This window comes from Oncorhynchus mykiss, chromosome 30 (assembly GCF_013265735.2).
Source record: "Oncorhynchus mykiss isolate Arlee chromosome 30, USDA_OmykA_1.1, whole genome shotgun sequence".
Lineage (NCBI taxonomy): Eukaryota > Metazoa > Chordata > Actinopteri > Salmoniformes > Salmonidae > Oncorhynchus > Oncorhynchus mykiss.
In genome coordinates this window covers 27,823,522-27,844,666 of record NC_050570.1, presented here as the reverse complement: position 1 = coordinate 27,844,666, position 21,145 = coordinate 27,823,522, and the positions used below count along the sequence as shown (strand labels likewise).

General features: G+C 43.8%; 1 protein-coding gene across 5 annotated transcripts; it reads right to left on the bottom strand.

Moving 5' to 3' along the window:
- Nucleotides 1-625: 625 nt before the first annotated feature.
- On the bottom strand, nucleotides 626-20,753 carry LOC110521656 (SLAIN motif-containing protein 2). 5 transcript variants are annotated; one of them, XM_036968756.1, is made up of 9 exons: nucleotides 19,997-20,753; nucleotides 15,214-15,356; nucleotides 9,406-9,579; nucleotides 9,119-9,307; nucleotides 8,044-8,400; nucleotides 7,707-7,856; nucleotides 6,416-6,550; nucleotides 3,781-3,991; nucleotides 626-3,658 (listed from the first exon to the last, which is right to left on the bottom strand). In XM_036968756.1, exons 1-9 carry the CDS (start codon nucleotides 20,482-20,484, stop codon nucleotides 3,598-3,600), a joined length of 1,908 nt encoding a protein of 635 aa, XP_036824651.1. In that variant the 5' UTR covers nucleotides 20,485-20,753; the 3' UTR covers nucleotides 626-3,597. The 5 variants fall into 5 exon arrangements, with proteins under 5 accessions (XP_036824651.1, XP_036824652.1, XP_036824653.1 ...); XM_036968757.1 differs by having other exon boundaries at nucleotides 6,416-6,547; XM_036968758.1 differs by lacking the exon at nucleotides 6,416-6,550 and adding an exon at nucleotides 4,486-4,524.
- Nucleotides 20,754-21,145: the final 392 nt, after the last annotated feature.

Below are 21,145 nucleotides of genomic sequence, written 5' to 3'. Positions count from 1 at the left end.
CCATCCATCTGGTTTGCGCTTGGAAAAGCATTCCAGGTGAAGCTGGTTGAGAGAATGCCAAGAGTTTGCAAAGCTGTCATCAAGGCAAAGGGTGGCTACTATTTAACACTTTTTTGGTTACTACATGATTCCATGTGTGTTCTTTCATAAAAAATCCCTTGACTGAATTTGACTGGTATTGTATACTGTAGTGTATCATGATCTGATTATTCCATATTTCCAGGGGAAATGTCATAGGAAAGAAAACAGCCATCTGTCCCAATAGGCTAGTTGATACAATGTTGCAAGTTGACAATTTGATACAATGCTGCACCTAGCAATAGCTCAAGTCAAGACAGATAGAAAGGGAGGCAGACAGGCAGAGTAGAGAGATTGTGAAATGTTTTCCACTGTTTTAATGTCGGCTTAAGGCCTATATATTTTACTTAATTGATGAAGTTATAGGCGTGCTGCCCATTGGCCTATAGGCTATCTCGGAGTTGCGCTTATTTCTTTAGCTACCAATGGATCACAGTTTACATTATCAATGTGTCCATATGGCAGAGGCTGGTGCTCTCCTTTATTTGAATTTTAACGTTTAGATTATCATTTTACTTCAGATTGATGATTAACCACATGACAATTATTGAGCAACGAAATGTTATTGAAATTAAAAAGCGTTCCACAATAATACACATATAAAATAATAAACTGGCACGCAGATCAGTAGAATTGGTAGGATAAATTTTAAGCTTCCCCAAATTTGAAACTCATGAGCTGCCTATGGTGTTCACTATAACACCCATTTAAAAAATAAAATTGATCGCACAAGTGCGTGCACACATGGCAGGTACAGTGGAAAAAAAATGTGCCCATCAACTGATTCCTTCTGGCGCCGGCCCTGACTGAAATGACAAGTGTTTGAATGAAATTGACCCATTCATGACACAGTAGACAACAGTTTCTCAACTTTTTTAAATTGAAATGTGAGTTTATACAGGGAATCTGAGGTCTGGATTCAATCCGTATCGCAGAACATCCGACATAGGCAGCGTGAATGTAGTCTCTGTGGACGCGGGAACATTGCCTTTAAATTTCAACATGGATCTTCCGCGATACTTATGCAATACGAATTGAATCCAACCCCGAATGTCATGTTGGTGAATATAAAAAGGTGAATTAACAAAAACTATCCCAAAATGGTGTGGCATGTATTTTTTGCAACACTAACCAAGTTTTCCACTAAATCCAAACCTTGACATACAGAGGCACCTCTCTTAAATAGTTTCATTTACAGAATGAGAGTCATTTGTTATAAATATCAAGGCGCATATTATACACAAGCAATTATAAATGCATTGATACAATTAAAATAACAAAATTAGCCCAAACTAAATCAAGCAGAAATGCAAAGACACAAATTATATTGGCAAACCAAGACATTATTGGCACATAATGATAAATGAACAAATAAAAGCACATTCAAAATAAAGTGAAACTTTAAATGAATAGGCACTAGTTTGATAATTTCTGGCACACCAATACAATCCCTATGAATCTCGGCACTCCTCTTTTGATTCATTTTAAAGCACAAGAGGCAAATGGCCACTAACTTATACAACTTCCATTATTATCTTAAGATGTCATGATAATGTATTCTCTCCGTCTTGACATAACATACACTGACACAATATTGTTGCAGGTTTTAAATTAACTACATCAAGCCTTTTCTGCATGCTCAGATCTCAGGGTTACAAGTGCGGAATTCTATATGTTTTAGTGGGAGCATGTCTGACTATACAGTAGATATTGTAACTGCACATTAAACCAATGTGGGAGAGCAGATGGAGCTAACCAACCAATCCAGAAGTAGATTTGGAGTGAGACTGTGATGGCTACCAGTGATTGGCCCAGTTTGACATGACTACTGTCTACCCAGCTCTGGAAAATATGTGATAGTCAGTCCAGGTTAAGCAATAGTTATGTTTAAGGTCAGAGATGGGACTTTGGCCTGTTTCTACCAGTCACCTGTGTGTTCAACATAAAAACACAAATGTCCTGTTATTAAACCCTCTAAAAAGACTTTGGAGAATAAGCTTTGCAGTTGAGGTTCAAAATGTTCTTTTTTTTTTTTACAAATTATTCAAATCAATAGAAAACGAATGCTGAAAATGTATATTTGGAAAAGGAACTCTTTAAATAATTATTTGAATAAATAATGTCCCAAACAAACATTAATACATTCTAGTTGTTTCACAAGTGGACCAAAAACTATGATTTGACAACACAACCATACAGAGGTGAGTTCACTTCGTAAAACATTCACAACATTTCTTTAACATTAAGGGAACACTTCACCTGCACAGCATAATCATAGAGATCTCTAACCAAGGCATCTGTTAAGAACAGACTGCAAAAAGAGAAATGTGTAGAAACATTTCAACCTGAGGGAGGTGAAAAGATAAAAGCGACGAGGGAAGGAGTAAGGGAGATGAAGAAAAGCATTGTGTGATTGACTGATGGCTGAACAGACACCCCGAGGCATGTGACAGTGCCCTCTGGAGGCGCCGTGATGCTGGAGCTCGGCTGGTTTCTTTGGCATCTCTGGGCTTCCGCATGCAAGCCCTGCCTGGCCCCTTCCGCACGCCAGCCCTGCCTGGCCCCTTGGTTAGTGCTATACAGGACCCTTGGGACATCCCTACCCTAAACCTATGTTTATGTTATGCATGATTGAGGCACTACACAAATTTGACAATCACAACCTCCCACATAGCATTAATATTAACTCCTGCAGAATTAAGCATTTCCTGAAGTAAAATTATACACCAAATGTAGGCAACATTTTGACTCAGGAACAGGAGTGGAGAAATCATTTTGTTCTTTTTCACAGCTCTTTTTCACAGCGTTCGATTTCCTTACAAATATCCTTAGAAAATGTTGCACAGAAAATCGTTCCTGTTTATATTTTTTGTTATTGCATTTTCTCCCCGGTCCCTAAGTCTTACATCCGCAAAATAAACAGATGACAGAAAACTACCGATGTCAACTAGATTGAAGCATTCATTCTACTGATTAATGGGTTTACTTGGTCTTCTAGGGCTACATATAATGAAATGTATCTAATTATAGACAAGTTAAATAACAAATAGCCTACTAAAATGTTAGAAATTATATGCAGTAACATATCTACATTTGGCACAAAAAAAATCCTGCACCCCCTGTCAAAAAATAGTTTAGCTGGTTTCGAATGTGGTATATAGCGCATTTTCTATATTAGCGGGTAAGGGTCGGGTGCGGACCTCAGATTTTCACATTGACGGGCGGTTCCGGATGGGTTATTAGCAGTTGCGGGCCACTAGTAGGAACGTCCTAAGGAACTGGAATAGCACGGCCCCTGGCCCCTTCAGAACCTCTCCACACAGATAAACACACCATGTTGCTTCAGCTGTTCAGATCATGTTGCTCATGATAGTACGAAGAATGTGACTTGTGTCTTTGATATAGTTTCTTGATTCATGGTAAAAGTAATCTTGGTTGATAAAGTGCCGCATTGTAATGTTTGTATGCCTCTTTGTGCTGATGAGAGAGCAACAGTGCCCCCTGCTGGCCATGCCAGCCTCAGTAGCAGCCCTCTCTCCAGTTCTCTCCGCCACTGTAGGTCCGAGGGGCAGGTAAAGACCTGGGCAAGAGAAGAGCCAGAGAAACAGATTAGTTCTGCCAGTACGCAAGAGTAAAATAAAGTCTGATACACCTGTAACCAACTAAACTTGCTTTGAAGTTCTGTGTAATGTGTGTACCTACCTGCGTACTGGCTGGGCCAGTTTGCTGCGAGGCACAGGGATGCCACCTCCTCCTCCTCCTGCACTGGGCCGGGGCAGGCCGCTGCGTGCTGGGCCCAGGGAGCGTGTGGGGGTGGAGGCTCCAGAGCCAGGGGTAGACGTGGCCTTTACAGGCTGCCTCAGGGCCAGGGGAGACGGGGTGGCTGGGGTTCGCAGCTTACTGGGAGAAGGGACTGGAGGGGCACGAGAGAGAGGAGGAGACAGGTCAGTACAGTACACTGTAGTATGAAGAGATGGCTTATAGATGACACAGTATTATTCCCACAACAGAGGTCTGTGGTCTCAGTGGCCTTCCAAGCAATGAACACCACAATGATCTGAGGCACAATATGATACAAATACAATGTGTATGAGGAAAATGGAGATCATCACCTAATATGCATTCAGAATCAATCTTCGAATAATCTAATGTGATGGAATGTTGCATTAAAATCACAATAACCATATAAAAATCAAGAAAAATAAAACGACGAATGAAAACGAGGCCTTGTATAAAGTCTATACAAACTGTACAAACTCCCACGATGCTTGTTCATGTGTAGGATGAGGCACACATGCCCTCTAGTGACAGGAAGGGCACAGATAATACCACAACATTAACACATCACATCATGAGAGCACAATCACAATATATAAAAAGTAGGGAGCATGATCAGTGAATACTCACTGAAATCCCCTTCTTCTCCAAAGCAACAGGAAAGATGGACTAAAAGATGAAGACAGGAGAGATTGGACTTCATTCAGGACAGCAGAAGAAAGTTTAGGATTGTGGATGGAAAAAGAACCTTGGGACTAAAAAGTCTCTTCGAGCCCTATACTAAAAAGCAGACCACCTAGTTACCATTACAGGTCTATACGTAAACTAATCCATGGACAACTTCAAGTACACTGGACAAAATATAAAACGCAACATGCAACGATTTCAAAGATTTTACTGAGTTAAAGTTCATATAAGGAAATCAGTCAATTTAAATAAATTAATTAGGCCTTAAATCTATGGATTTCACATGACTGGGAAAACAGATATGCATATGTTGATCACAGATACCTTTTTTAAAAAATGTAGGGGCGTGGATCAGAAAACCAGTTAGTATCTAGTGTGACCATTTGCCTCATGCAGCGCGTCACATCTCCTTGGTATAGAGTTGATTGTGGCCTGTGGAATGTTGTCCCACGCCTCTTGAATGGCTGCGCGAAGTCGCTGGATATCGGTGGGAACTGGAACATGCTGTTGTACACACCAATCCAGAGCATCCCAAACATGCTCAAAGGGTGAGATGTCTGGTGAGTATGCAGGCCATGGAAGAACTGGGACATTTTCAGCTTCCAGGAATTATGTACAGATCCATGATAATGGTGTGCATTATCATGCTTAAACATGAGGTGATGGCGGCGGAAGAATGGCACGACAATGGGCCTCAGGATCTCGTCACGGTATTTCTGTGCATTCAAATTTCCATCGATAAAATGCAATTGTGTTCGTTGTCCGTAGCTTATGCCTGCCCATACTATGTTCCCAACATTGATATCAGCAAACCGCTCGCCCACACAATGCCATACATGCTGTCTGCCATCTGCCCGGTACATTTGAAACCAGGATTCATTCGTGAAGAGCACACTTCTCCAGCGTGCCAATGGGCATTGAAGGTGAGCATTTGCCCACTGAAGTTGGTTATGACGCCAAACTATAGTCAGGTCAAGACCTTGGTGAGGACGACGAGCACACAGATCCCTGAGACAGTTTCTGACAGTTTGCGCAGAAATTATTTGGTTGTGCAAACCCAGTTTCATCAGCTGTTTGGGTGACTGGTCTCAGACGATCCCGCAGGTGAAGAAGCTGGATGTGGAGGTCCAGGGCTGGCGTGGTTACATGTGGTCAAAGGTGAAAGGTAAAATGCTCACTAACAGGGATGTAAACAAATATGTGACCAAAATTGGAGAGAAATAAGCTTTTTGTGCAAAATGGAACATTTCTGGGATCTTTTATATCAGCTCATGAAACATGGGACCAACACTTTACATGGTGTGTTTATATTTTTGTTCAGTGTAAATGTGAAGCTTACGCTTGATCTAGTCACCCAACCAATCAGCAACCATCGCCAAAAAGAGGAATGGCTGCGATGTGGCTAACCACATCAGCTGTGCCACCAGAAACTGAGATTATTTTAAACATAATCTGAAACAGCCTCGAGGTTTGAGAGCCCGAAGGCATTCAAGAGCCACAGGGTTTCTCAGCAGGTTCTCACCATCACCACTAGGGGGAGACATGAGTTGTCTGTTCTGCTCAGACCAGACCCAACAGGCCCATCCTACAAGATCACCATGGAGACACTCAAAAAAACGTTCAGGACCTGACAAAGTGACCATCCCACAAAACAATTACTTGCCTTGCAAATCTGGAGACAACTGTAGCAAATTTCCTGGCACTTTGTATTGGGTCGAGTGCATGCAGGAACGTCACACAGCCAACCAGCCACGGTAAATAGCTTTGCTTTTGGTAAAGAACGTGGTCATGTGTGTATTACTCAGGATGTGTGTGTATATAGGGGACTCTTTACTCATCACGAAGATGATCCTAGGCACTGGCAGGCTGTTACCTCGGAGGGAAGAAGGGCTTTGGAGGTGCTGTTTGGGTTTCGGGGACAGCAAGGATCGAGAGGGAGTTCCTGTTTGGGAGGAGCGAGGGGGGGTAGAGTACCGGGAGTGGAATGGAGTGGAGGAGTGCTGGGCTACTGGGGAAAAATGGAGATCACAGTTGGGGAGAAACAGAGTCATTCCTTTCTGTTTTGTTACTGTTAGTGGACCAGGGAGAAGAGGACATGAGATAGGGTTGAACCAGGCAGCCAGGAGGGGTTGTGGTAGCCGGTGGGGCCACTGTGAGTCAGCCAAGCCGGGCTTATAGTCGTTCCCAGCCAAAGGTAAAAGAGCAGCCTGAAATGCTATGGGGTGCTGCAGTGCAGCCAGACATTCACAGTCCACAGAGACAGAAAGAGAGAGAGAGAGAGAGGGGTAAAGTACTTCCAGAGCTGAGCTGGGCCAACACTAGGCCAAACCACTACCAGTGACTCAGTAGAAAGAGAGGGGTGGGTGAAAGGCAGCACATGCTCTACTGTCAGATAGAGAGGCAGGGATAGTGGTGTCATACTGCCCACCAGACAGAAAAAGCCCAGCGAAGTACAGGAGACGACTCAGTGTCAAGAGCAAAACCATACAACAGTGACACAGTACAGGATAGTACAGAACATTACGGACATTCACAAAGTGGTCCTATTCAAGCTCAGGCATGCCCGCTTCACTTACACATAGTTCATTATCAGTGTATATAAAAAACTGTTGAACAGATGAACTGATACAGACTACACATGTCATTTGTCCAGCAGCCGTTTCTCCTTCAGGTGTCTGAGTGGGGATTAGTTATATGGATTAAAATACAACACTACCATCACTGATTCACTGTGTTTTTTTTTGTCTCATTCTAGGATTATAGTAAATGGCCACTCCATTTCCAATTCAGTTGGTGGATATTTCTAAAGAGCATTCAGTGTTTTATTCAGTTCTCTCTACATTCTAAATATAAATCCTCACAATAACCTACTTTTTATTTTATTTTTTTAATCTCTTGATTCTAATTGATTTTAGTAAAAAGGAGAAGAGTGCACAGAAGGAGAAATAACAGAGAGATCCCCAAACCATCAAAGCCAAGACACTAAAAAGCAAGAGGTTTAATAAGGCGGAGCACGAAACACTACTCCTGTCATTACACTGCTGCTGGTGAATATGCTTCAGAAACGATTATCAGTATACACGACCGAATATGAAAATGAAAGCATTTCTCGGACTGCGATTAACATGCGATAGGGATATTGTGTGTGTGTGCATAGTACTCACTGGCAGACTGAATGACTGCCTGGTGTCTCGGTGAGCTTCCGTTTGGCACTTGCAGGTTGGACTCACAGCTCCTGCTGTTCTTGACGGGCTCTGGGCCCTGCTGGGCCACGTTGGAGCGGGTCAGGTTAGGAAGACTACGCCCCAGCTTCTCTACAAACACCACAGCAGAGGAAAACAACCTAAAACAGGACTGAACAGATACCGTACACAGCGGTCCTCATTTGAATCAGAAAGGATAGACCATATGAATCCATATAGTTTGTCTTTCACATAACAATGAACTAGCCCCAACACAAAACCATTTCCCCTCTCTAGTCTAGTCACTCAATCCCCTTACCTTCGTTCTTCACCACGTTGGTCTGCAGGTCTTGGGGGGCGTGGCCCTGTAGGGAGTGACGTGGCGCCTGCAGCCGGCTGATGATTGGCTGCGGGGAGCCCCGGCTGTGGTTGTACTCCAGGGAGCGTGCTGGGGAGCGGGAGCGGGGGGAGTTCCTGGGGGAGGCGCGGGGGGAGTGTCTGGGGGAGTGGGAGAAGCGGTTCGAGGGGAGGTGGAAGGCGGGGTGTACAGCCTCCTCATCGTCCTCTAGACTCTGGGCGTCCAGCTCCTGGTCACTGAAGGTGCTGCGTCTCAGAGAGTGGCAGGACGAACCAGAGCTACGCCTGGAAGCTGTGGCAGCATAGTCCTGCCGAAGACCTGGAAACACACACAGAGGGACACGTTAAGAAAATATAGCGCTAGTACAGCCTGTACAAAGAAAGTCAGTAGAAACACTCAGCATCTGACAGGTGAGTAAAGGGTTTGTAGTAATATTGTGGAATATGAGAGACGAGAGAAAACCGCACGCTGCTCTTGCTATTACTGTTCTTTATGAAGCTTCACTCATCGGCCGCCAGGCCTTCCGTCAGAGCTTTTGTGAGCGGTTTTTAATTTTGCACAATTATGTACACATTGCTCCACCCCCATCCGTTCCGTGCATCGAATGGGGTTGGAGTCAAGGACAAATAAACACGTGTTACCAAATAGAACAATGTGTGTACATAAAACTTTATTAAACACTTCTGAAAACCCACAATGAGGACCTATCAAGTAGGTTTTCATAAATCATTGGGTACAGTGCAGGTAGGCTGAAGCGATTAATGACAAGGCATTAGTTCAGGTTCACATTTACAACATAACATGCATGGGCATTTCATCATTAAGACCTTTTGGGATTACTATCTGGAGGGTAAAAATCCTAAAACATTCTCTTTTGCTCAGAGTATTATTTATAGCTTTCTCTATGCCACAAAATCAAAAAATGGTAGAAATATCGTGTTTTTGGTCGTTAAAATAATCCCTGTCGTTTCTCCTAATTGAACTGGTAATAGTGGACAAACGGACAGAGAGTTGATTGAGAGAAGATGGTACGTACTCTCCTCCTGCATGCGAGCCAGGATCTGTACATCAGTGACGTCGTTGAGTTTGTACGTGGTGGAGGATCCCACAGAATCCTCGTCCATCTCCGAGGTGCTCAGCTCACTGTCTATTGAAGACTGAGGGCTGACCGGTGGGGCGTTCCTCTCTCTCTCTACTGAGCCACCACGCTGCTGCTGGTGAGCTGCTGGGACACACACACACATTTATATTATTCATACTTAATGAACATAAAGGGATAGAGGAGAGAGTTAAAGACCGGCATATAAAGCCTGTGTACAGTACCCTGGTGGAGAGGGGGCATCAGCTGCTGTCTGACGATGGGCACCCTGCTGGGGGTGGAGGAAGGGGAGTTGAAGCCGCTGCTGTAGGGGCTGTTCACTGTGTTTGTGCTGTATGGGCTTCCGTAGTTCACCTGGGGACTATAGGGACTTCCATACAGGCTCCTCCGCTTGTTTGCTGAGGAGAATGAAGAGAATTGCTATGAACAATTGCTATATGGTCCCTTTACCCAGACAGTGGGTGAAGAAATTCAGCTTGGCCCATAAGACCCTCACAAACTTCTACAGATGCACCATTGAGAGCTCTCCAGAGGGTGGTGCGGTCAGCCGAACGCTGCCTGCCCTCTAGGACATTTACAGCACCCGGTGTCACAAGAAGGCCAAGAAGATCATCAAGGACCTCAGCCAACTGAGCCACGCCCTGTTCACCCTGCTACCATATGGAAGGAGGAGACAGTACAGGTGCATCAAAGCTTGGACCGAAAGAAGCTGTTTGTCAGTCTAGTACCCTGCCCTGAACCTTAGAAACTGCTTCCTTATGTACATGGTCATTGAACACTGGTCACTTTAATAATGTTTACATACTGTTTTACCCACTTTATATGTCTATACTGTATTCTAGTCATGGCTCATCCTATTTAACTACTACTGTACACACCTTTTCTTGGACTCTGACATTGCTAGTTCTGATATTTCTTAATTTCTTTTAACTTTTTGGATTATGTGTGTATTGTTTTGCTAGGTATTACTGCACTGTTGGAGCTAGAAACATGAGCATTTCGCTGCACCTGCGATAACATCTTCAAATCTGTGTACGCTTCCCAAAAAACTGTGATTTGATAGCCTATAACTACATCACATAAAGGATTGTTGTACAGCCAGCAATCTAAATCGTAATGTCCAATGAATCACTGAGATAATATCTTACATGGGAAATCATTGCAGGCATGACATGTTGCCCCCTTCGAGGGAGTAGTTTAACCACAGTGAGTGCGGTTACATGCACACAATGCGATTAGTGTGAATAGTCAGATTAATATAATAGTTAGATTAAAACATTTACATACTTTGCCAAAATAACGATTTCCCTAATAATCCTGTTTACGTACGTGGACACATCTGAAATCAGGCTACCTGACGGCACTCTGATAACAATGCAGAAAATCGCCACTCAAAATAAACGTTCTACCACAGTGAACATCTTAGATTTGATTCGGAGTTCAGACATGTACAGTTTTGTATGTGAAAACTTCTTCTAAAACGTATACATTCAGTTGATCCGAACTCACTCCACTCCACAGGCTCGCAAGACTGATGCTATCAGATGGGCAGATCAAATACACTGCTGGAACATTTAAGGTGTTCGTTCACATGTCCTATAAATTCAAAAGATTGCTCAGAAAACCAGGCCATTTAATCGCCGTATGCCGATTAAGATAAGTGTGGTGTTTACATGACTATTGCATAATCTGCCTACTGACATAATCAGATGAATATCGAATTGTTATTGGGAATGCAAGCGTACTCAATGTGAGCCAGCTGACATACACATGCTGCATTATACCAACCACTGACACAAACACTAATGTGCACACAGTCACACACTGTCTCTCGGAGTCTCCTCTCTAGTGTGTTGGAACTGGTGCACACTCTAGAGTCACTTAAATCGTATGGCAGTCGTAGGCGTCTTTATCATGGACTGAAGAAAGAGTTAACAATACGGCCCATTCACTCAGTAGTACAGTCAGAGCGGCACAATGCAGCACTGTGATACCCAGCTATCCACAGAGACTCCATACAGCCTGCCAGTCAGTCAGTTAGTCCCAGGTAGGCAGACTAACCATGGAGCCTGCCTCAGCTCAGCCATTAGACCAGACCTGGCTGCTCTGACAGGGATACAACTCACTGGCCAATGGCCATCAGTGTTGACTGCTATACTGCAGTCCCACTTGGGACAGCTCTGCCCGCAGTGCTGCATACACTCCAATCTCCAGGGCCACTTGTTTGCTCATCACCCTCCCTCCCTCCCTCCATGTGTTTACACAGCTGGATGATGACTGGAAAGAAGCCTTTTATTATCAACTCGCTCTCCTTTCTTCCCTCCTTTCCTCATCTTCTGATGCTCTGCACTCGGCCCTACCGCATTATTTAGGAAATAACATGTCCACTCAACTCACTCACTTCCTTCAGAGATCAGCCACTGAGGAACACTAGGATCACAACAACATGACACTACCACAGTACCACCTGCATGCTTAAGTCTTAACCAGGGACACAAGCACTCGACAACAGACGTGCACACCTCTCGATCACTTTGTCCTCTGTGGATTCCCAGATAGGTTAGACACTGAGATTAGCACGGGCTTATCTAAAACCAGGACCTCACCAGAGACAGAGGCGTCTGTAGGACAGATTCTGTCCAGACTCCCAGTGCTGAGAGAGCGCTCTTCATAGGTCAGATATGTACAACAGTTGTGTTGTGGTATGATCAACATTATACCTATAGGCCTACAAACAGGATATAGGTTCTTGCACACAGAGACAGCTGAGAGGGATCAAACACAGTGAGTTAAAGGAGGGAGGTTACCTGCCTCGGAGTGGCACCTCCATGTGTCTGCCGTGACGCCGAACACAAGCCCTGGCAACACATCGTGGGGGTCAACCTCTGACCTCTGGAGACAGACATAGCGGAGTGTGTGACCCCTAAAGTGAACATCTATCAGGTGCTCCCAATAGGAAGATTACTGCAGTTGTGGACTTACAAACCACAAGGAAAGGACAGCGTTTCAGAGGGTGCATTCAGTGCTGTTCCCCCATGTATCCTTTGGTGCCAGGCTAGGGGTGAATGATTTAAGGGCTAGGAGGTGGTGAGATGGAGCAGCTTAGCTCTACAGTAAATCAGGAGGAGGAGATTGGAGACAGCCTATAGTCAGTGTGTTGCTGGCTGGGTCTCAGCAGGGATTTGCAGCACAGGGACCAACTAAAATAGTGTCGTCCTAAAATACTGTGTCCTAAAACAAACCATGCTAAAAATATTTTAAAAACACCTAGAAATAAAAAAAAAAGAGATAGGTAAATACATGCAATATAAATGATCATACTTACTCAACATTTAACACCTTCTCCCTCCATGCTAAAACCAGTCCATAACACTATGAAGTTTATTTTACCCTTATTTTACCAGGTAAGTTGACTGAGAACACATTCTCATTTACAGCAATGACCTGGGGAATAGTTGCAGGGGAGAGGAAAGGGGATGAATGAGCCAATTGGAAGCTAGGGATGATTAGGTGGACAACCTAGGACACGCCTACTCTTACGATAAGCGCCATGAGATCTTTAGTGACCACAGAGTCAGGTCACCTGTTTAACGCCCGATCCGATAGACGGGACCCTACATAGGGCAATGTCCCCAATCACTGCCCTGGGATATTGGGATATTTTTTGGGGTCCAGAAGAAGGAGTGCCTCCAACTGGCTCTCCAACACCACTTCCAGTAGCATCTGGTCTCCCATCCAGGGACCAGATAAGACAATCAGGAGCAAAAACGCTATTTCCATTCATTTGTAGCCAAGATACTAGCTGTAATAAAATCTATTTCCCAGCTGATGGTTTGGCTGCAGGACCTTCAGTTTCCCCTGGAATTAGCCTAGACAGCATGGCGTCAGTGACAGACAGGACAAGCAAACCCAGAGATTGCCAGGTCCGATTAAACAGCTCAGATGGACAGAGAAAAGTCAAACAATACCCGTCATTGAACGCTCCTTAAAGTGAAAAAGGGTTCTTGAGATGGACTGGGCCAGCTAGCTAGGAGCATTTCACATGAGGAGAGCGCAACAGAAGCCTTTATTGTGTGGCTCAGGGAGCGAAAGAAAATGAGGGGAGAGATGAACAAGTGAAAGAGCATGACTTAGAAAAGACGGAAATATCCAGTCCATTATAGCTTAAGTATGGAAACAGTAGCTACATGTTAGGGTGAGCATGGCTAGATAGCTGGCCTATCAGCTTGGGATTAGGTACTTTCTGCTGTAGAGAAGAACTGTGTGGGTGGAATCTGTGGACGTTTGTCCAAGCACTGTTCAGAAGGCTCCACTCTGAATCTAGCCCAGCATTACAGGACTGGTACTGTCAGGAGAGTCCCCGGCCCGGGCCATTCTTTACTTCCTGCTACGCTTTCAGGGTTATAAAGTCATGACAATGCCCATAATACATTTCTGAATTTCTAAATGTTTGATAACACATCACAAATGAAACTAGATAGTGTCTAATACATTTATTTAACTCGACTATGCTGAAAAAAAATATATATATATTTGTCCCTGCTTCCAGTTTGTTATGTAACTGGGACATGGCATTTAAAGGATCTCATTGCTTACATTTCGCAGGGAGTCTAAAGACACAAGCTTGGTTACCATGGACAAGCTAAAACAAAAGTACACACACACACATTTCAGTATGCAAGCAATCGCCCTGGGCCTTCCTTCCAACATTTTGGGAGTTTCTCATGGACATTGAAGGCTAAGCCCTCTGAAAGGGTCTTCCATAAGCATTTCCAAAGCATTGAACATAATCCTATGATGTGGTACAAATGTACTGTCAAGCTGTGTATTACGTTAGTCATGAGCCAGACGCGACGCCCTGCTTTGTGAAATTCCTTCACCCGTGGAAACAGTCCTCACACGACACCATGGCAACATATTTTCACTCCCGAGAGGGTGTGTCACTGAGGAGCCCACATACAGTACAGCCACACAAGACTCTTCGTAGATGCATAGGACACGCCTAGGCCCGCTCTGCTCGTCCTGCGGTCGAAAAGCAGTTATTTAGGCCTGTTTGAAGCTGTCTGACAACTGCCTACCTCTCCTCCCCTCAGGTATAGGCAGTTAGAAGCCAGTCAGCAGGTGGGTCCTTTAACCTTTTGTTACCTGCATATTGTACAAGAGCTTTATAGCCTGCATTGCTGTTTTCTGCTTGTTTACACATACCTAAATAATTTATTGACCTGTTGCTGATAATAAGCAGTGCAAAAAGCAACCAGCTGATTGATCTCTAGAACCTCCCTTTGCCCTTGGAGTGAGGTGGACTGGAGGGGGAGGGGGGGGTTAGGGGGCAGTGATTTGAAGCATTAGATGTCCAAATGAATGGGTAACATTATCCTCTCCTTACGAGGATATCAACACCACCCAAGTAACACCCATCACCCAAGTAACACCCACCGGAGCCTCAGAGCCTGTTGTGGTCTATGAACAGTCGGAGTTGAACTTCAGTGTGATACATAACTCCAAAGGGCACTCGCAGGAAGGGGATGTGAGGGGAACAGGTCAGCTGTTGACTCCATGTCAGGACAGGAACCCCATGGTCCTGCGGGTGCTGTCTGTCTGCCCAGGAGGTCTTTGACTGGGTGTTGTGTAACACCCCCAGTGCCACGTGATCATTCACCGTTACGGAGCACCCGCCGGTTTAGGGATAGCGACCTTCAACAAACTGTTGCTGGATACGATATGTGCGTCACATGAGCATACCTCTGTAAAAATGGAACTGGTCTCACTTTAGCCTTTCTGTCCTGATTGTCTATATTTAGCTGTCATAATACGCAGAGGGATATAGATAGAATCCACAGGCACACTTGCCATGATAATGTAATACATACACTCATACAGCATAGTTCCTACTACAAAACAAAAGCATATTTGTCCTAGATGTGTGCACGCTTGTTTGGAGCAAAGCTGGGAGAAGCGAGGGGAGAAGCGAGAGGGGAGAGAAGACAAGAAACAGGAGAGGAGGAGAATGGAGAGGAGCAAGGTGACAGTACCTGACATGGTGAGGTCCAGTCTGTGGATGAGGGAGCGCTTGGCTGACTCCATGTCAGGACTGGGGTTGTCCAGAGCCTGGCGACACCACACGATGGGACTCAAGGCTTTCTGCCAAGGGCTGTTCAGCTTCGCCTCATACAGCCTGGACGAACACAACACACATCAATGGACATGGCACACAAAAATACACATGTTTAAAAGTAGTGCTTGAAACTTTGTTCCTGTGTTTTTTTTATTGAGGAAAAAAGTTTGCTTGCCGTTGGTCTTCACTGTAGCTGGAAATGCATTAGCTAACATTTGCTCATTCATGGCCCTTTTGCAAGGTGAACAAATCATGTAAAATCACATTTTATTTGTCACGTTCACTGAATACAACAGGTGTAGACCTTAAAGTGAAATGCTTACTTACAAGCCCTTAACCAACAATGCAGTTAAGAAAAATTTGACTTAAGAAAAAACATTTACAAAATAAACGAAAGTAAAAATGTGTGTGGTGCAGGGGTACAGGTTTGTCGAGGTAATATGTACATGTAGGTAGGGGTAAAGTGACTATGCATAGATAATAAACAGCAGGAGTGTAAAAAAAAGGAGTGTGGGCCAATGCAAATAGTCTGGGTAGCCATTGGATTTAAAAAAAAATACCTTTTAACACATTCTTATTTTCAATTACGTTCTAGGAACTGTGGGTTAATTGCCTGTTCAGGGGCAGAACGACAGATTTTCACCTTGTTAGCTCAGTGGTTCCAATCTTGCAACCGCACAGTTAACTAGTCCAACGCTCTAACCATTGCACTCCACGAGTAGCCTGCCTGTTACGTGGATGCAGTAGAAGCCAAGGTAAATTGCTAGCTAGCATTAAACTTATCTTATAAAAAACAATCAATCATAATCACTAGTTATAACTACTAATCCAGTTTAGCAGGCAATATTAACCCGGTGAAATTGTGTAATTTCTCTTGCGTTCATTGCACGCAGAGTCAGGGTATATGCAACAGTTTGGGCTGCCTGGTTCATTGCGAACTAATTTGCCAGAATGTTACGTAATTATGACATAACATTGAAGGTTGTGCAATGTAACAAGAATATTTAGACTTAGGGATGCCACCCGTTAGATAAAATACCGAACGGTTCCGTATTTCACTGAAATAATAAACTTTGTTTTCGAAATTATAGTTTCCGGATTCGATCATATAAATGACCAAAGGCTCGTATTTCTGTGTGTTATTTTGTTATAATTAAGTCTGATTTGATAGAGCAGTCTGACTGAGCAGCAACAGGCCCGTAATCATTCATTCAAACAGCACTTTTGTGCGTTTTGCCAGCAGCTCTTCGCAAGCACAGCGTTGTTTATGACTTCAAGCCCATCAGCCTAATAGCTGGTGTAACCAATGTGAAATGGCTAGCTAGTTAGCTGGGTGTGCGCTAATACTGTTTCAAACTTCACTCGCTTTTAGATTTGGAGTAGTTATTCCCCTTGCGCTGCAAGGGCCGCAGCTTTTGTGGAGCGATGGGTAACGATGCTTCGAGTGTGGCTGTTGTCGATGAGTTCCTGGTTCCAGCCCAGGTAGGGGCGAGGAGGGGGACGGAAGCTATACTGTTACACTGGCAATACTATAGTGCCTATAAGAACATCCAATAGTCAAAGGTATATGAAATACAAATGGTATAGAGAGAAATAGTCCTATAAATACTATATTAACTACAACCTAAAACCTCTTACCTTGGAATACTGAAGTCTCATGTTAAAAGGAACCACCAACTTTCATATGTTCTCATGTTCTGAGCAAGGAACTTACACATTAGCTTTTTTACATGGCACATATTTTACATGGCACATATTACTTTCTTCTCCAACACTTTGTTTTTGCATTATTTAAACCAAATTGAACATGTTTCATTATTTATTTGAGGCTAAATTGATTTTATTGAGGTTTTATATTAAGTTAAAATAAGTGTTAATTCAGTATTGTTGTAATTGTCATTATTACAAAGAAAATGTAAATCGGCCGATTAAAGGGGGCACTATTTTTACCAGATGCTAGAATATGCATATAATTGACAGATTAGGATAGAACACTCTAAAGTTTCCAAAACTGTCAAAATTTAATCAGTATTGGCTTTTTTGGTCCTCCAATAATCTGTATCGGTATCTGCGTTGAAAAATCATAATCGGTCAACCTCTAGTCAGGATGCTCTCGATGGTGCAGCTGTAGAACCTTTTGAGGATCTGAGGACCCATGCCAAATCTTTTCAGTTTCCTGAACGGGAATAGGTGTTGTCGTGCCCTCTTCACAACTTCTCCGGCCCTCCTTCATGAATATAATGCTGTCCAGTGGACAAATTGCTAACCAGGCAAGGCAGGCTGAGGCTGGCTGGGATATTGATGACAACAATCAATAAGGTAAGAGACCTGATGATAATCAGTGGAAATAGATGTAATGAGGGGTGATGTATGTTTGGTGAGTGTTATAACCTGCTTAGGCCTACATCTCATCACAGCTGCTACGGCTGATACTTAAGCCTGCTTTATACTGAGAGAGAGAAAGAGAGAAAGTATCTGTACCAGGAAGAGGAATCTGAGTCAGCTTTGTCTCAGCGACAGAGAAAATCTCCCACATGAGAGTCCTCAACTAAACAACAATAACACTAAGGCCTACTAGTAAACAGAAACATGTAGGCCTAGATTCAATACATTATGGGCATTCTAAAAGTATGCCACATGGAGAATCTGACTGTAATCCATAACATTTAAAGAATCAAATTCAACCAGCACTTGTAGACCTATCACTCTAGCATTAGGCATAAAGCTGTGTCACATCCATATTTCTATGGTTTTACATATAGCTTAGCCTAATTATCCTGTAAACATGTGTCTGGCTGGATCCTCCTAACTGTATTTTAGAATGAAAAGCTTAACAGCGGGATGGTGCTGTGCTGTCGTCAAATAGCTGCAGGACCAGACGGCCCTTCAAATTCAGTCTGATGCTAATTCAGGGATTATGGGAATCTATGACCAGGACTGGCAAGCCATCAATCAGTAGTACTATGGGTAATCCTGTGTGTATCACCAGCCAGAGGGCAGAGAGACCACCAGTGGAGTGTGTGGGGATTGGGTTAGAGGGGCAACAAGGAACTGGTACTAATAGGCCACAGTAAACTTCCCAGTCATGCTTCCTCTATCCTCTCTTCCAAATATTGAAGAGTAGTCGAAGATGTTTCTGTATCTAATACATTCACATAGTGTGTGAGTTTGCCTGCCCTGAGTCAGGCTAGGGAAAGGATAATTTCATCTGATTAAATGACCAGGGGCTACCAAAGCCCATGCAGTATTACTAACCTGACAGTCTGGCCATAATTAGTTACTGTACCTCCTTTCTATAGCTGGCCGCCTCCAACCTGGGCCTTGACCTAAAGCACAAGCCATTACCATTAAATTACCCTCAAGAGGCCCATAATATGCCAATAAAAACCCTATCCTACTAACCGCACCATGGCAGACAAGGGCCTATCTTTCAGAGAATGAGAGGGGGAGAGAAATGAACACTGACCCAGCTTCCTCATTATAGGCTAATGATTCCTACTGCTCTACTAAACAAAACTACAACATCTCATTTATAAACAGGGCTTATTTCACATCAGCTCGACAGTGAGGTCTCATCACTCTCTACAACTGTTTCAGGGATTTCCTCAGGTTGGGATCAGCAGTGAGATTTGTTCTGCCTCACAAATCCAATTTAACAGCTCCAATTTCAAGGATTAAGCTATACTTCTAAAAGTTCATCTGTGTAAGCGACCTAACCCTATAAACCACAAATGCTCAGTCAGTGCACAGCAAACAATACATGATCCTGAGATTCAGTGTGGCGTGGCTAAAAACTGTGGCTGGGCTTGGCTATTACAACAATTCAAGTACTTTAACATTGTCATAATCATATAGGCCTAGTAGGCAATGATTTCCCCTCAACCTCGTTTCATATACTAGACTAGTGCATGGTGTGTATTAGTATTGATAGTCCTCCTAACAAAGAAGGTAACCATGGTTGTGGCTGTTTCCCCATAGCCTTTGGTTTGGTAAACAACTTTAAATTTCACTGTGCACACTTCTCCCTTCCCACCTGGCAGCCTTCTGCTGTCACCAAAATAGTGCAAATGGCCACCATATGAACAGTGTTTCCCTTATCCTAAAAGCACAATACTGTAGACCTAGTGTTAATTAATTAACAACTAGCTTTTATGGTACATCACTTGACAGAGTAAACAAGACCACTAAAATGCAAACATTATGACTAAGCCCTAATAGTAAAGGGGTATGATTAGTCCAAGCACAGCAGCAACCACAGAACAATGAATGCCAAGTTCTACTGATACAATATTGATCAGGATGTAATGTGACAAGTGCAGGTGGTTTGACAGTCCCCACACGTGATCCAATTTCCAATCGGATTTAATTCCATCCACCACCCCTCACCCACTCAGTAATCAAGAATGAACGGCAGACAATCGGTCTGCGATGACCTCTGTCTGTGGCAAGCTATTGTATTGAGAACATGGCCGTGCTGTGCATTCCTATAGCGCAATTTCATCGAGGATTATTTCCCTCCCCCCAAGGGTTTGTCATCGTAGATAATGTCTGGAACAGCTGCGCTCGGCTGTGGAGCTGTCACATATGGGCGCATGATAGAAACACTGGTTGACTAGCTAAATGCATTAGGGCGTACTGTTGTGTTCTCGTTGTTCGAAAAACCCTCAGGCTACTTGAATTACAGATGGTGTATCACTCACCAGCTGTCTTCATCTTCGTTCAGACAATCCATGTCTTCAAGATCGAGGATGTCTACTTCATCCAAGATTGAAGTTTCCCCTTCATCCATAAAACCCAGTGTTTCCCCTGCGTCAGTAAAGTACGAATTGATGCCAGTGAAAGAGGTGGCAGCCGATGCCCCCTCGCCCTCATATGCTCTCCTGAAACTGATACCATCATATGACAGTCTGGGGCTCAAACAACGGGAGTTTTCCAAAAGCCCTCCATAGGCACCCGTTCCGCCGAACCCCACCCCAGGGAAGCCGACCAGCCCCGCCGCCGAGGCGGCTGACAGGGGTGAGTCATATCCAGCACTAAGGGGTCTATGGTTTCCTGACACTGCTCCAGACGAAGACAATAGAGTAGACCGACTACGGAGCTGCTCGTTTTGCTGTTCGAGTTTCTTTACCAAGTCCTGTAGCTTGCGCACCTCCAAGTCCGCGTTGATGTTTGAGTTAATATCCTCCATAGCTAGCTAACGTTAGCTAGCTAACGTTAGCGCTACCAACCACACAAAAATCCGCGGCTGTATCAGTGTGGTTTTTCGTTTATCCTTTCTCAGCTGGAGGTCACGATATGTGAGTCACTCTAAGTAATATCACATTTATACCGAAGAGACTTTGGTGTCAAAATAAGTTATTGGGCTTATCGTCATCTTCTCCAAATATTCGTACACACGGGTAGGGTCGAAACATTTCCACTATCCCTGTCGCCAACTGTGAAAGACATACAGGCAAGCCTAGGAACGTCACCACGTGAAACATAGGTAACGAGCACGTAACCAAGCGCGCGTTTACAGTATCGATTATACCCCACAGTACTTACTGTCTGCGATGCATATAATATTATCATGTGAGCTCATATACAGTACAATGAAAAGTATGGTGGTTTGTCAATAAAAACAATCACACGAGCTAACTGTTGCTCATATGTTACTTGTCACGGACCTAGAATGTACTTGTTTGTTTCACCTAGCCCCAACTTAGTTAGACATGGTCATGCCTAAATCATACTATGATACCAGCTTTTTGGTGGTACAGTCTGACATAAAGCACTGAAAAAACGTGGAAACGTTTTACACCACCAGAAAGCTAATATCACAGTCTGATGTATTAGGCAAGACAGAATAT

Bases quoted from the DNA above. Each gene is read 5' to 3' on its own strand.
- LOC110521656 (XM_036968756.1), bottom strand. From the start codon at position 20,484: ATGGAGGATATTAACTCAAACATCAACGCGGACTTGGAGGTGCGCAAG. The intron at 6,551-7,706 runs GTGAGTACTATG...ATTTTTCCCCAG, and splicing joins GGCAGTCATTCAGTCTGCCA to TAGCCCAGCACTCCTCCACT. The intron at 3,992-6,415 runs GTAACAGCCTGC...GTGCCCCTCCAG, and splicing joins AAGCCCTTCTTCCCTCCGAG to TCCCTTCTCCCAGTAAGCTG.